At 37.8% G+C, this 15378-nt stretch overlaps 1 protein-coding gene and 1 non-coding gene across 2 annotated transcripts in view; both read left to right on the top strand.

The window, feature by feature from the left end:
• The first annotated feature begins 939 nt into the window (after window positions 1-939).
• Window positions 940-1047, top strand: LOC138090931 (U6 spliceosomal RNA). The gene has a single exon (XR_011145902.1). It is a non-coding gene; the product is annotated as a U6 spliceosomal RNA (small nuclear RNA).
• A 2663-nt stretch (window positions 1048-3710) lies between these two features.
• KIFAP3 (kinesin associated protein 3) overlaps window positions 3711-15378 on the top strand; it is a 146074-nt gene continuing 134406 nt past the window's right edge. The window contains exon 1 of the mRNA XM_068985999.1: window positions 3711-3895. Coding sequence (XP_068842100.1) covers window positions 3864-3895 — 32 coding nt within the window. The 5' untranslated portion in view covers window positions 3711-3863. The remainder of the gene's footprint in view (window positions 3896-15378) is intronic.

Genomic DNA, 15378 nt, shown 5'->3' with positions numbered 1-15378 from the left:
AAAATCCCATGGACTAAGGAGCCTGGTGGGCTACAGTCCATGGGGTGGCAAAGAGTTGGACACAACTGGAGCAACTCAGCATGCATGCATACAGAGATCCAAATTAATTTGTTATATATGCATAAATAATTGTTTCAAAAACATTTTTTAAAAATACATTTTCCCCATACTGATCTGAAAAATTCATTTCCATCATATTTCAAGTTTACTTACTTGCATGGGTCTTGTTTTCTGTTTCACTCAGGCTCTCTCTCTATGTCAATTCTATACCTTGTAATTTTATTCTGATATATCTTGATATCCAGTTATGTTCCCCACTCTTTGGGATCATCTTCTTTATTTAGTTATGCATGTGATATCTGTTTACCTGAAACTGATAGACTGCCACATATTTCTTTAGCAAAGATGTGTTTATTTGGGCTCAGCAGAGCATTGTAATTTGGGGTCTGAAATTGAGATGAACCACTTGCAAGTGCCTATTAGACAATGCTTTTATAGAAAGAAAAATTATGTTGGGAGGTCTATAGTAAACACAGAGTCCACGACTTTTCATTGACTGTGACCTTGCTAGGAAAGAGGAAGACTCCTTCTTCTGTCAGGCTCTGCTATCAACAGGGGCCATAAGAGCTCCTCATTCTGCTTCCCAACTCTATTTAATTGAGATTTCCATTTATTAGTCTTTTATGAAAGTGAAGGTGAAAGTCGCTCCGTTGCATCCGACTCTATGCGACCCGATGGACTTTATAGTCCATGGAATTCTCCAGATCAGAATACTGGAGTGGATAGCCTTTCACTTTTCCAGGGTATCTTCCCAACCCAGGGATCATTTCATTACAGGCTGAGCCACAAGGCTAAGCCCTTTTATAGATATAGATTAGTCTTTATAGATAGAACAATTTAGTTAAATTCAGGTTAATTTTCATAAAAAATACTTAATAGGTGCTCACTTCAGCAGCACATATACTAAAAACTGGAACAATACAGAGAAGATTAGCATGGCTCCTGCGCAAGGATAACACGCAAATTCATGAAGCGTTCCATATTTTTAACCACTACAATACTCCAATTAAAATAAATTTTAAAAAAAACTGTGAAGTTGCATAAGGAAAAAAAAAAGAATATTTAATAGGTGATCTTGTGTGCTTCCTATTGCATATACTATCAGGGACTATGACTACTAATGATACCTCATTTACCTGTTTGTTTAAAATGCTGATCTCCCCATTGTAAAGTGACATATTTTTTTCCATTTAGAATTATCAGGTAATCTGTGGGGTGAAATTTCGCCACATTTTAAATTATTTTTTGATAAATCAATGAGGTGTATTATTTCTTGGTGTTCACAAAATAGTAACTGTCTATCATGATATTGCTCCAATACTAGCAGACATTTTCTGTTTAAAAAAAAAAAAAAGCTTTCCCTCATTAAAAGGAGGTAAAATTATGGTTTCCAAAAGGCTTTGATTAAACGCTTTATTATTTCCTTCAATTATCACTTTTCAGAGTAAGGATTTGATGTAGTCATTACCTTCAATGAATGTGAAGTTTTGTTTTTCTGTTTTTCTATGAGTCACAGAGTATCATTATGGACTCCTGGATTTTTATTATGTGCTAAATCAACCGTGTAATTATTCCTTTTAAGAAAAACTGCCTCAAAATTGACTAGTGTCTTTTGGACACAATCCCATTAATATTTCTTACTTTCAAGAATAAGATGCCTAGGCTCAAGAATAAGATGCCTACTGTTCCCACTATAGACTGACAGTTTCTCTAGTTCAGCCCCAATTTCAGTTTATCTTCTTATTGATCTAGTTTTCAGTTCTTCCTGCCTGGCCTCAGGGCATTTCTTCTAGTTTTTTTAAAATTTATTTTTAATTGGATAATAATTGCTTTACAATGTCATATTGGTTTCTGCCATACAACAATGTGAATCAGTCATGAGTATACATATGTCCCTTCCCCTTGAGCCTCCCTCTCTCCTCTAGATTTTTGTTGTGGTTATTGTTTCAAGATCAGATATGCATTTTTTTCAACTCCAGATATTTATTTGATGCCAACTATGAGCCAGGTGCTGTCCTAAGGATTCAGAAGTAAGCAAAGCAAAATCTCTGATCTCAAGATGCTTACATTGCAAGAATGTGCAGGAGATGCAGGTTTGATCCCTGGGTTGGGAAGATCCCCTGGAGAAGGAAATAGCAACTGACACTTGTATTGTTGCCTGGGGAATCCCATGGACAGAGGAGCCTGGCAGGCTACAGTCCACGGGGTCACAAAAGAGTCACACAGGATTTAATGACTAAACAACATACATTTCAATAGATACTGTGATCTGGCAATATTAGATATTGTGGAGGTTTTAAGGTAATCTACCTATAAGTGATGATTTGTAAAATTTGTATGTTATGAGAATGAATATTTAAAAAAAGAAAAAAAAATAGGAAAGAACTGCAGTATTCCAAGTATGAAATGATTAGGCTAGTAGGTAGAAGTGAGAATGGAAAAGCTGGATTGCAGAAATATCTTGAAGGAAGAAATGATAAGATTTTCAAATAGCTTAATAAGAGGTCACGATACAAAGAAAGCTGTCAAAGTTAGCTTTATAACCTTCCCTGGAAGACTGGAAGAATGGCTAAAACACTGATAGAAATAGTGTAGCCTGTGTAAATGGGTAGGCAACACCATCTCTTACTGGTTTGGACTGTGTCCATACTTATATATTCCATGTACTGCATTGCATTAACAGTGCATGCGAAAAAGACAGTAGAACAGTGGTGTAGACATAGCCCAAGGTGACTGAAAATATAGAACTAGAATAAGTGACAGGATTGCAGGTGGGGAGTAGAAATGCCTTCTTCATATCCCTTCTTTGATTCCACATATAAGTGATATCATATGGTATTTGTCATTCTGACTTCATTTAGAATGATGAGATTGGCACATTATATCAACTCTATTTCAATTTAAAAAAAGATAAAACCAAAACAAACAAACAACAACAACAAAAAACAGCCCCTTGCCCTATGGCCAGAATTGCCAAGAGCTGCCTGTCTCAGGGAAAATGAATCCAAAAGTATCCAAAGTTCAGAATAGTTAGTTGAAGTTGTAATTTCAGGAGCTGTTTTCGTGTGTGCGGTGGGGAGGGGGGAAGTGCATTGTAGATTTAGGAAAAATGGAAGAGACAGATTTGCCCTTGATCAAAGTTGATATTAATTGTATTCATTTTGTACAAGGGCTACACAATCGGCACAAATTCCAACTTCTCAGCGCAATCAGTGCTCTTCCTTTTCCACAATGTCCCACGTATATGCCTTTCTTTACAGGTTCTTAGCCAAAGGCTGGACTGTTCAAGAGCATTCTCTAATTAAATGCTTAGTGGATTTCTTCTCCCTGTATTGAAGCAAAAGACCAGAAATTCCAATTCGACTGCGGGGGATGACTCTTTCAATTCCCATCCTCAAGGGGGCGGTGAGCACGGAGACACCCTTTAACTAAGCACTCTGAAATCTGCCGCAAATACTTTCACGTTCGGCTGCAGGGTGCGTCAGATTAGTCCCAAGGGCCAGCCCCGCATACGGAGCCTGCGCATACTGGCGCCGCTGAAGCAGGCGCATGCGCCTTGAGGCGGAGCTCACCCGGGCAGCTGTGGGCGGGTCTGAGCAGCTGCAGTGTTTTGGGGCTCAGGAGTGGTGGGAGGAGCCGGTGGCCTCACCGAGGTAACCGCAGCGCCGTAGCTGCCCCGCCTTGCAGGCCTCAGGACTGTCATCGCCTTTGGGTGTGGGGTACTTTGGCCCGCGTCCCCGGACATAGCCCGGCCGGCCTCTCTCAGACACCCCCATCCTCCCCACGCCGCCGTCGCCGTCGCCATGCAGGGGGAGGACGCCAGATACCTCAAAAGGTGACGACTCCCCAAGGGTCGGTCCTCCCCTCCTTGCTCGGACCGTGAGGATATTCTTAAGAGGTTCTTGGGTTGACCATGAAGTGTCGCTGGGCAAAGCCAGAGGCCTAGAATAGAGATGGGAGACAGGGGAGAAATCACGGAAAGGGAGGGATGAAGGTGAATTGAAAAGAGAAAGGGGCCCTTGTGGGGTGCGGTTTTCTCCAGCCTTCTTCCCTGACTCAGCGGGGCCCTGACAGCATTGAAGATGGTTTCCTCGATACCTCACATTGTTCATGGGAGAGGGGAGAAGGGCGGAGTAAACTGCGTCTTCCTCTCTCCCCCTATCCCATCCTCCGGCTCTCTATTTCCCCCTGCTAGATAAATCTTGTGGGTGCATGGAAATGAAGTATTCTGGCGCCTCTGTTCTCCAGTATGGGGTTCGCTGCCATGGCGTTTTGAAATAATGAAGGGGAAAGAAGTGGTGGCTTTTAATTCATGGAAGGCTGGATTGAGATGCTGATTTCCAGTCTATTTCTGCTTTCCTCATCCATTCGTTCATTTCACTGCCATGTAGTGTAATTTTTGTTAATTATCAAGAGATTTGTTCGGCGCATGACATGAAACTGGCATTTCTTTAGTTTAAAAGTGTTTGTAGTATCAATTACTCCTTAAAGAAAAATGTAATCTCCGATTATTTATTTGACTTAGATCGAAAATAAGATCATCCCTCAAAAAAAAAAAAAAGATACCTTTCATTGGGCCAAGAGTTAGTAGTGATCCAAGAGAAATATTTTAATAAGAACTCTTCATTTTTAGCTAAGGCTTTATCACTGATTGTGTAAATAGTCAGTCACATGTATTTTTTTGGACTCCGTTTCTAATATGTAATAGTGGGGCAAATATTACTTAATGAGAGATACGAGAACCAAATACAAAAATATTTTTAAAAGATAAAACATACATGTAAGACAGTGACATCATTTCAATTCATAATATACTTTTACTAAATATATTTATCCTGGCTTGAAGGGCCCTAATCATCATAGAAAGATCTAGCCTTTAATAGACTCTTAAAAATGATTGAAACTATTGTAAAATCAACCAGACAACCAACTGCATTCACCTTCTTTGCAGGCCTAAGGTGTATATTGCCTGTCTATCACATTGTATGGAAATATATCTGAAATTGTTACATAACCAGGGCTTACCAGTAAACATTTCAAAAAAAGAATATGTAATCATAGCAGGTATGCAGTCAGCATTTATTTCCTCACTGAATTTTGCTTACATCATTCATTTGAAATATCTTGATTGAAAATTTTGTGAAAGAAAAAAACAAGAAATTGTCCTTCACCTCTTAAATTCCAGGTTCTTCCAGAGCAAAGAGCTAATATTACATTATTAGCTTATTTTCACGCAATTGTAGTTGTGCCAGAAGATAGAATTCTTGTACCCTATGGTCCCTTAGGCATCCTATGACTTGTAATTGTCAACCCATTGCTTACTTTCATATGATGGGGAATCCAACAAATAAATGAGCCACTCTGATGTAATGTTTGCAGTAAAATAAGGTCAGAATCGGGAAAGACTGAAATATACACTTCTCCATTTTGTCTAATTTTGACAACATAAATAGAGTTTGCATTGCCTGCCTTCAGTTTAGAAATGTGCATCCAACAAATAATCATACAGACTGGATGGCTTATAATATTTTACAGAACATTCCATTTTAATGATTGATTCTTTGATAGTAATTACCTGTATTCCTTTTGTAATAAATTTACTTTTGTTTTTAACAAGAGGGCAGTATGTTTTCAACCTAATTGATTCACTCTAGTTTTAATTAGAGTGATTATTATAATTTCAGTGGTTACAATAGCTATTTCAGATAGCTATAGTAGTAGCTATCACTGAAAAGTCTCTAGTCTCTATATTTACATTTATGTAATACATTAGAGAATCAAAAATTGGGCTTCATTTTTCTACTGCCAGTTAGTATTTTTATTTAATAATGCTTAATACATAGTTACTAAATACTTAGTGCATGCCTAGCATTGTTCTGGTCACTGAGGAAATGATGAAATAGACACAGTTCATATCCTCAATCAGATATACACACAAATAAATAGTATAAATAGTTAAAATCTAGTGGGGATTAAACAATTTTTTTTGACTCTTAAAACTCTGTAATGGCTTTCCATTGCTTTTATAGCACCTACCTTTTCAGTTTCATCTCTCTCTCTGTTCCCCTCTTGCCCCCAACATTTTCAGAAATTACTTCTTTTAAATCCTTGTATGTTTCCGTGTTAAGAATCCAGGTGCCCTACTCATTGTCTGGAACTTGCCTGATTCATCACCCAGCTAACTCTTCATGTTTCCTGTTGTAGCTTAAATGTCACTTTTCTGTGACACTGTCCTTTCCCACCTCACAGTCTACCTGAGCTGCCCTTCCCCACCACAGAATCCACCATGCAGGTCAGATACAGTTGCTAGCTTTCCATAATACCCAATAAATTGTCTTTTCCCACTCGTAACTACTTTGTTGTTATTGTTTGTCTTTCTTGTTGGTCTATAAGCTGCAAAAGGGTAAGAATTTTTGTGTACATATTCATAAAGGATATTCATAAATTATATTAAAAATATGTTCTGTTTTGATGGTGTCTTTGTCTTTCTTTAGTATCAGGATAGACTGGCCTCAGGATGAATTGGGAAGTGTTCCCTTTTTTTTCATAATTTTGGAGGAGTTTGAGAAGGATTGGTGTTAATTTGGTAGAATTCACTGTTGAAATCATCTGGTCCTAGACTTCTCTTTGTTGGCAAATTTTTCATCACTGATTCAATCTCTTTACTTATTTGAGGGAAATTCAGAATTACTATTTCTTTTGCATCAATTTTGGTAGTTTGTGAATTTCTAGTAGTTTCACCATTTCATCTAGGTTATCTTCTTCGTTGGCTTACAGTTCTTCATCTCTGTGAGGTCAGAGTTAATAGTAGTAGCGTCCCACTTTAATTTCCAGGTCTAGTAATTTGAGTCTTAGTTAAACTAAAGGTTTGCCAATTTTTTTGATCTCTTCAAAGAACCAACTTTTGATTTTTTTAATTTTCTCTGTTGTTTTTCTATTCTCTATTTCTTTTATCTCTGTCTTTATTATTTTCTTCCTTCTAATAGTTTGGTGTTTCATTTGCTCTTTTTCTAGTTCCTCAAAATATAAACTTAGGTCATTACATTGAAATCTTTTTAAAATATTGATATATAATTGACATAGACCATTATATTAGTTTCATTATGTACAACATAATGATCTGATATATATATATAGTCAAATGATTACCACACTAAGTCTAGTTAACATCCATCACTACGCAATAACAATTTTTTTCTTGCGATAAGAACTTTTAAGATTTATTCTCTTAGCAGTTTTCATGTTACAGTATAGTATTATTAACCATAGAAACCATGCTATACATTGCAACCCCAGGTCTTACCTGTTTTATAACTGTTCATACCTTTCAACCACCTTCACCCACTCCCCATCCCCACTTTTGGCAACCACCAACTTATCTGTATTTATGAGTTCACTAACAAGTTTTATTTTACTTTTATATTTCACATATTAGTTTGAAAATATGGTATTTGTCTTTCTATCTCTGAATTATTTCACATCGTATATTGCACTCAAGATCTGTTCATATTGTCGCAAATGATTTTATTGCTGAGTGTGTACATTTGTGGGAATTGTACAGAGATGTGTGTTGTATGTGTGCATGCGTATGCATGCTTGCATGCTCAGGAGTGTCTGACTCTTTGTGACCCCATGAATTGTAGACTGCCAGGCTCCAACCAGTCCATCCTAAAGGAGATCAGTCCTGGGTGTTCGCTGGAAGGACTGATGTTGAAGCTGAAACTCCAATACTTTGGCCACCTGATGTGAAGAGCTGACTCATTTGAAGACTCTGATGCTGGGAAAGATTGAGGGCAGGAGGAGAAGGGGATTACAGAGGATGAGATGGTTGGATGACATCACTGACTCGATGGACCTGGGTTTGGGTGAACTCCGGAAGTTGGTGATAGACAGGGAGGCCTGGTGTGCTGCGGTTCATGGGGTTGCAAAGAGTCAGACACAACTGAGCGACTGAACTGAGGCTCCTCTGTCCATGCGATTTTCCCAGTAAGAATACTGGAATGGGTTGCCATTTCCTCCTTCAGGGGATCTTTCCAATTCAGGGATCAAACCTGTGTCTCCTGCATCTCCTGCATTGCCAGGCACATTCTTCACTACTGAGCTACCTAGGAAGCCCATACACTTACATACATATATTTTATCTAGTTGTCTACTGATAGATACTTAGGTTCCTTCCGTGTCTTAGCTATTGTAAATAATGCTGCGATGAACATGGAGATACATAATTCCTTCAAGTTAGTGCTTTCATTTCTTTCAGATAAATACCTGGAATAGAATTGCTGGATCATACAGAAGTTCTATTTTCAATTTTTTGAGAAATCTCCATACTGTTTTCCATAGTGGCTGAACCAATATAAATTCCCACTAGCTGTGTACAGAGTTCCCTTTTCTTCACATCCTCTCTAGCACTTATTTCTTGACTTTTTGATAGTAGCTATTCTAACAGATGTGAGATGATATATATTGTGATTTTGATTTTATATTATGATTAGTGATGTTGAACACCTTTTTATGTAATGTAAATTTTGGTCATTTGTATATGTCCTTTGGAAAAATGTCTTTTTATATCTTCTGCCATTTTTTTCTCAGATTGTTTTTTTGACAATCTTGAGTTATTTTGGATATTAACCCCTTGCCAGATACATGATTTGCAAATATTTTCTTCCATTTGGTAGGTTGCCTTTTCATTTTGTTCATCATTTTTTTTGCTCTCTAGAAGCTTTTCGGTTTGACATAGTGCCAGCAGTTTATTTTTGCTTGTGTTGCCTTAGTTTTTGGTGTCACATCCAAAAAAAATCATCAAGACCAAAGGCAAGGAGCTTCCTGCCTTTATTTTCTCTGAGGAATTTTATGGTTTCAGGTCTTATATTCAAGAATTTAATCCATTTTGAGTTGATTTTTGTGCATGGTGTAAGATAGCAGAGCATGAGTGCTATGTTGCTTCAGTTGTGGAGTCTAGCCTGTCAGGCTCCTCTGTCCATGGGATTCTCCAGGCAAGAATACTGGAGTGGGTTACCATGCCCTCCTCCAGGGAATCTTCCTGACCCAGGGATGGAATCCTCACCTCTTAAGTGTCTTGCATTGGCAGCGAGTTGGCTTCCCAGTTAGCTCCACTGGTAAAGAATCTGTCTGTGGTGCAGGAGGCCCTGGTTCGCTTCCTGGGTCGGGAAGATCTCCTGGAGAAGCGATAGGCTACCCACTCCAATATTCTTGGGCTTCAAACATTAAAGAATGTGGCTTTAGACATTAAAGCCACAGACTAGACATTAAAGCCACAGACATTAAATAATCTGCCTGCAATACAGGAGACCTGGGTTCAGTGCCTGGGTTGAGAAGATCCCCTGGAGGAGGGCATAGCAGCCCTGCCAGTATTCTTGCCTGGAGAATCCCATGGACAGAGGAGCCTGGCAGGCTACAGTCCATGGAGTCACAAAGAGTCGAACACCACTGAGTGACTAAGCACAGCACAGCACCACCTAGGAAGCCCATCAAATAGCAGTTGTTGTTCAGTCATCAGGTCATGTCCTACTCTTCATGGCCCCCTGGACTACAGCATGCCAGGCCTCCCTGTACAGTTTCATTTTTTTTGCATGTGTCCATATGGTTTTCTCAACAGTATTTATTGAAGGGACAGTCTTTTCCCAGGTGTATATGCTTGGCTCCTATGTTGTAAATTGATTGGCCATATGTGTGCAGGTTTCTTTATGGGCTCTCTATTCTGTTCCATTGATCTGTGAGTCTGTTTTTATGCCGATACCATATGTTTTGATTACTGTAGCTTTGTAATATAGATTACAATTAGGATACATGATGCTGCTAACTTTGTTCTTTCTCAGATTACTTCGGCTATTCAGGATCTTTTGTTGTTCTATACACTTTTAGGATTTTTTGTTCTATTTCTGTGAAAATTGCTATTGAGATTTTTTTGTATTTTTAAATTTATTTTCAATTGGAGGGTGGTTGGTTTACAGTATCATGTTGGCTCCTGCTATACAACAACATGAATCAGCCACAAACATGTGCCCCCACCCTCCTGAACCTTCCCCCCATCCTCCCTTCTCCCCATTCCACTCCTCTCAGTTGTCGCAGAGCACTGGAATGAGCTCCCGGTGCCCATACAGCAGCTGCCCACTGGCTCTGTTTTACACATGGTAGTGTATATATGTCAGCGCTGCTCTCTCAGTGCGTCCCACCCTCTCCTTCCCTCACTGTGTCCAAAGTCTGTTCTCTATGTCTGCATCTCTATTTCTGCCCTGTTGATTGGTTCATCGGTAGCATTTTCTAGATTCCGTATATATGCATTAGTATACGGAATTTGGTTTTCTCTTTCAGACTTATTTCACCTGCATAATAGGCTCTAGGTTCATCTGCTTCACTAGAACTGACTCAGATGTGTTCCTTTTTATGGCTGAGTAATATTTTCTTTGTATATATGTACCACACTTCTTTATCCATTCCTCTGCCTGCCAGTGGACATCTAGGTTGCTTCCATATCCTAGCTATTGTAAATAGTGCTGCTATGAATATTGGGGTACATGTGACTTTTTAGTTACGGTTTTATATGCCCAGTAGTGGGATTGCTGGGTCATGTGATAGTTTTATTCCTAGGTTTTTAAGGAATCTCCATACCGTTCTCCATAGTGACTGAAACATTCCCACCAACAGTGCAAAAGGGTTCCCTTTTCTCTGCACACTGTCCCAACATTTATTGTTGGTAGATTTTTTGATGATGGGCATTCCAACAGGTTTGAGGTAATACCGCATTGTAGTTTTGATACCTCATTTGCATGTTTCTAATAATGAGCCATGTTGAGCCTCTTTGCATGTGTTTGTTGGCCATCTGTATGTCATCTTTGGAGAAATGTCTGTTTAGGTCTTCCTCCAACTTTTTGATTTTGTGGGTTGTTTTTCTGGTACTGAGCTGCATAAACTGCTTGTATATTTTGGAGATTAATCCTTTGTCAGTTGTTTCATTTGCAGTTGTTTTCTCCCTTTCCGAGGATTGTCTTTTCATTTTGTTTTTGTTTTCCTTTGCTGTGCAAAACCTTTTAAGTTTAATTAAGTCCCACTTGTTTCTTTTTGTTTTAATTTCCATTACTTTAGGAGGTGGGTCAAAGAGGATATTGCTGTGACTTATGTCAAAGAGTGTTTTGCCTATGTTTTCCTCTTAAGAGTTTTATAGTTTCTGCATTGAGATTTTGATAAGGATTGCATTTTAGTTTTTAGATTGCTTTGGGTAATATGGACATTTTAACAATTTTAATTCTTCTAATTCATAAGCATGGAATATATTTCCCTTTATTTGTGTCTTTTTCAATTTTTTTCATTGTTTTACAGTTTTCAATATACAGGTCTTTCATCTCCTTGGTTAAATTTATTTCTTAGATGTTTTATTCTTTTTTGATGCATTTGTAAATGGGAGTGTTTTCTTCATTTCTCTTTCTGGTAGTTCATATTAGTGTAAGGAAAGGGAACTAATTTACTTATGTTGATTTTATATCTTGCAACTTTACTTAATTTGACTAGTTCTTAACAGTTTTTTTTTGTGGAGTCTAGAGTTTTATATGTAGTATCATGTCATGTGCAAATAGTGATGGCATTACTTTTTCCTTTCTGATTTGGATACTTATCACTTCTTTTTCTTGTCCAATCATTTTGGATAGCACTTCGAATACTATTTAAATAGAAGTAGCAAGAATTGGCATCCTTGACTTGTTCTTGATCTTTCAGGAAAAGCTTTCAATTTTTCACTCAATATAATGTTAGCCATGGCGTTGTCATATACGGCCTATATTGTGTTGAGATTTGCCCCTTATAACCACTTTATTGACAGTTTTTATCATAAATGTATATTGAATTTTGTCAAATTTTTTTCCATATTTATTGAGATGTTTATGACTTTTATTCTTAATTTTGTTTGGGTATGTTACATTGATTGATTTGTGTTTTGTTGAGCCATCCTTACATCCCTGGAATAAATTTCATTTGATAATTGTTTTAATGTATTGTTGAATTTGGTTTGCTGGTATTTTCTTGAGGGTTTTGCATCTATGTTCATCAGGTTATTTTTCTCCTTGTAGCGTCTTTGTCTGGTTTTGGTATCATGGTAATGCTGGCCTCATGAAATGAGTTTGGAAATGTTCTTTCCTCTTCAGTTTTGAAGAAGAGTTTGAAAAAGATTGGTGTTGATACTTTAAACATTGGTAAAATTCACCCATGAAGCCATCTGATCCTGGTCTTTTGTTTGTTGGGAGGTTTTTGGCTACTGATTTAATCTTATTAGTAATCAGTCTATTCTGACTTTCTATTTCTTCATGATTCAGTCTTGGGGGGGAGTAGTGTATGTTTCTAGGATTTATCTGTTTCTTCTATGTTCTCTAATATGTTGGAATATAATTGTTAATAGTAGTTCTTGAGATCTTTTATATTTCTATGGTATTAATTATAATGTCTCCTCTTTTATTTCTGGTTTTATTTATGGACCTACTTTATTTGATTGTAGTTTGCTCTATTACACTTTGCAGATATTGCATTTTTATAAATTAATGTGGCAACCCTGAGCCAAGCAAGTCTGTCAGTACCATTGTTCCAATATCATTTGTTCACTTGGGAAATAGATGAAGAAACAGTGGAAACAGTGTCAGACTTTATTTTTTTGGGCTCCAAAATCACTGCAGATGGTGATTGCAGCCATGAAATTAAAAGATGCTTACTCCTTGGAAGAAAAGTTATAACCAACCTAGATAGCATATTCAAAAGCAGAGACATTACTTTGCCGACTAAAGTCTATCTAGTCAAGGCTATGGTTTTTCCAGTAATCATGTATGGATGTGAGAGTTGGACTGTGAAGAAGGCTGAGCGCCAAAGAATTGATGATTTTGAACTGTGGTGTTGGAGAAGACTCTTGAGAGTCCCTTGGACTGCAAGGAGATCCAACCAGTCCATTCTGAAGATCAACCCTGGGATTTCTTTGGAGGGAATGATGCTAAAGCTGAAACTCCAGTACTTTGGCCACCTCATGTGAAGAGCTGACTCATTGGAAAAGACTTTGATGCTGGGAAGGATTGGGGGCAGGAAGGGAAGGGGACGACAGAGGATGAGATAGCTGGATGGCATCACTGACTCGATGGATGCGAGTCTGAATGAACTCTGGGAGTTGGTGATGGACGGGGAGGCCTGGCGTGCTGTGATTCATGGGGTTGCAAAGAGTTGGACACAACTGAGCGACTGAACTGAACTGAACTGTCTCTGTGCCATATTTGGTACTTCTCCCAATATTTCAAATTTTTCCATCATTATTATATATGTTATGGTGATCTGTGATCAGTTATCATTGATATTACTATTGCAAAAGATTATATCTTGCTGAAGGTACAGATGGTTAGCATTTTTTAGAAATACATATTTTAAAATTAAGATGAGTACATTGATTTTTAAGCAGAGTGTTATTGCACACTTATATCACAGCATAGTGTAAACATAGCATTTATGTGCACTGGGAAACAAATGTACATGACTTGTTTTTTAATGATACTTAATGCTTTATAATGATACTTCCTTTATTGCAGTGCTCTGACAATGAACGCTTAGGATCTCCAAGGTATTTGTACACCTCTGTCTTTTTGCTTGTTAGCCCAGCTAAAGGTTTATCAATTTTGTTTACCTTTCCAAATAACCAGCTCTGAGTTTCATTGATCTTTTCTGTTGTCCTTATAGTGTCTATTTCATTTATTTCCCCTTTGATCTTTGTTATTTCTTTTCTTTTACTAACTCTGGGTTTTGTTTGTTATATTTTTTTCCAGTAACTTAAGGTGTAAAGTTATGTTATTTATTTGAGATTTTTTTTAAGATTTATTTATTTCTGGATGTGCTGGGTCTTCATTGCTCTGTGCAGGTTTTCTCTAGCTGTGGTGAGTGGGACCACTCTACTCTTCATCGCGGTGTAAGCTTCTGATTGCCGTGGCTTCTCTTGTTGCAGTGCCTGGGCTCGAAGTGTGCAGGCTTCAGTAGTTGCAGCACATGGGCTCAGTAGTTGTGAATCACAGGCTGTAGAATGTTGGTTTAGTAGTTGTGATGCATAGGCTTAGTTGCTTCATAGCATGTGGGATCTTCCCGGATCGGGGTGAGACCCATGTACTCTGCATTGGCAGGTGGATTCTTAACCACTAGACCACCAGAAAAGCTGTTTGTTTTGTTTTGTTTTGTTTTTTTGATTCTTGATGTAGCCATTTATCTCTATGAACTTAACCTCCTAGAACTGCTTTTGCAGCATTAAGTTTTATGTTTTGTTTCCACTTTTATTTGTCTAAAGGCACTGATTTCTTCTTTGACACATTGGTTGTTCAGTATTATGTTACTGAAGTTTTACGTTCAGTGTTGTGTTTCTAGATGTGTGTGTGTGTGTGTGTGTGTGTGTGTGTGTGTGTGTGTGTGTGTGTGTGTGAAGCCAGCCTACATAACCTGGCTGTATAAAGTAAAAACTGGCTGGCAGTTTTTTCCTTTCACCATTTTGATTATATTCTGCTACTTCTGACCTACAGAATTTCTGTTGAATATCTGCTGATAGTCTTATGGGGGTTCCCTTGTATGCCACAAGTTGTTCTATTGAATTTAAGATTCTCTCCTTGTCTTTAACTTTTGACACTTTGACTTTTGACATTTTTAATATGCCTTGTTGTGGCTCCCTTTGGATTCATCTTATTTGAAACTCTCTGGGCTTCTTGAATCTGATTGTCTGTTTTCTTCAGATTAGTGGAGCTTTCAGCCATTATTTCTTCAAATAAGTGTTCTTCCCCTTTCTCTTCTCTTTCTGGGACTCATATATTGGAAATATTGCTCTGCTTGATGTTAACTTAGTTATCTTCACTCTTTTTTCATTCTTTTTGCTTCTCTGGGTGTGTTGTATTATCCTGTCTTTGAGTTCACTGATCTTTTCCTCTGTTTCATCAAGTCTACTGTTGAATGCCTCTGTTGTATATTTAAGTTCTATTATTGTATTCTTCAACTCTGTAACTTCCATTTGGTACTTTAATATTTTCTGTCTCTGTTGAAATTCACACTTCATTCATCCATTCTTCCTCTGAGCTTGGCAAGCATTTCTGTGATTACTTTTTACTACCATATAAATCACTTATTTCTATTTCATTACCGTCTTTTTCTGAGGTTTGATCTTATTCTTTCTTAGAACACATTCCTCTGTTTCTTCACTTTCCTTGACTCTGTTTTGGTTTCTATGCATTAGATAAAAGCCGCCTCTCTCATTCTGGAAGGAGTAGCCTTGTTTACGAAACCAACTTTTTCATTCAGCCCTGCCTAACT

The sequence above is a fragment of the Capricornis sumatraensis genome, chromosome 14, assembly GCF_032405125.1.
Source record: "Capricornis sumatraensis isolate serow.1 chromosome 14, serow.2, whole genome shotgun sequence".
Lineage (NCBI taxonomy): Eukaryota > Metazoa > Chordata > Mammalia > Artiodactyla > Bovidae > Capricornis > Capricornis sumatraensis.
This window is presented reverse-complemented; position numbering and strand designations above follow the sequence as displayed.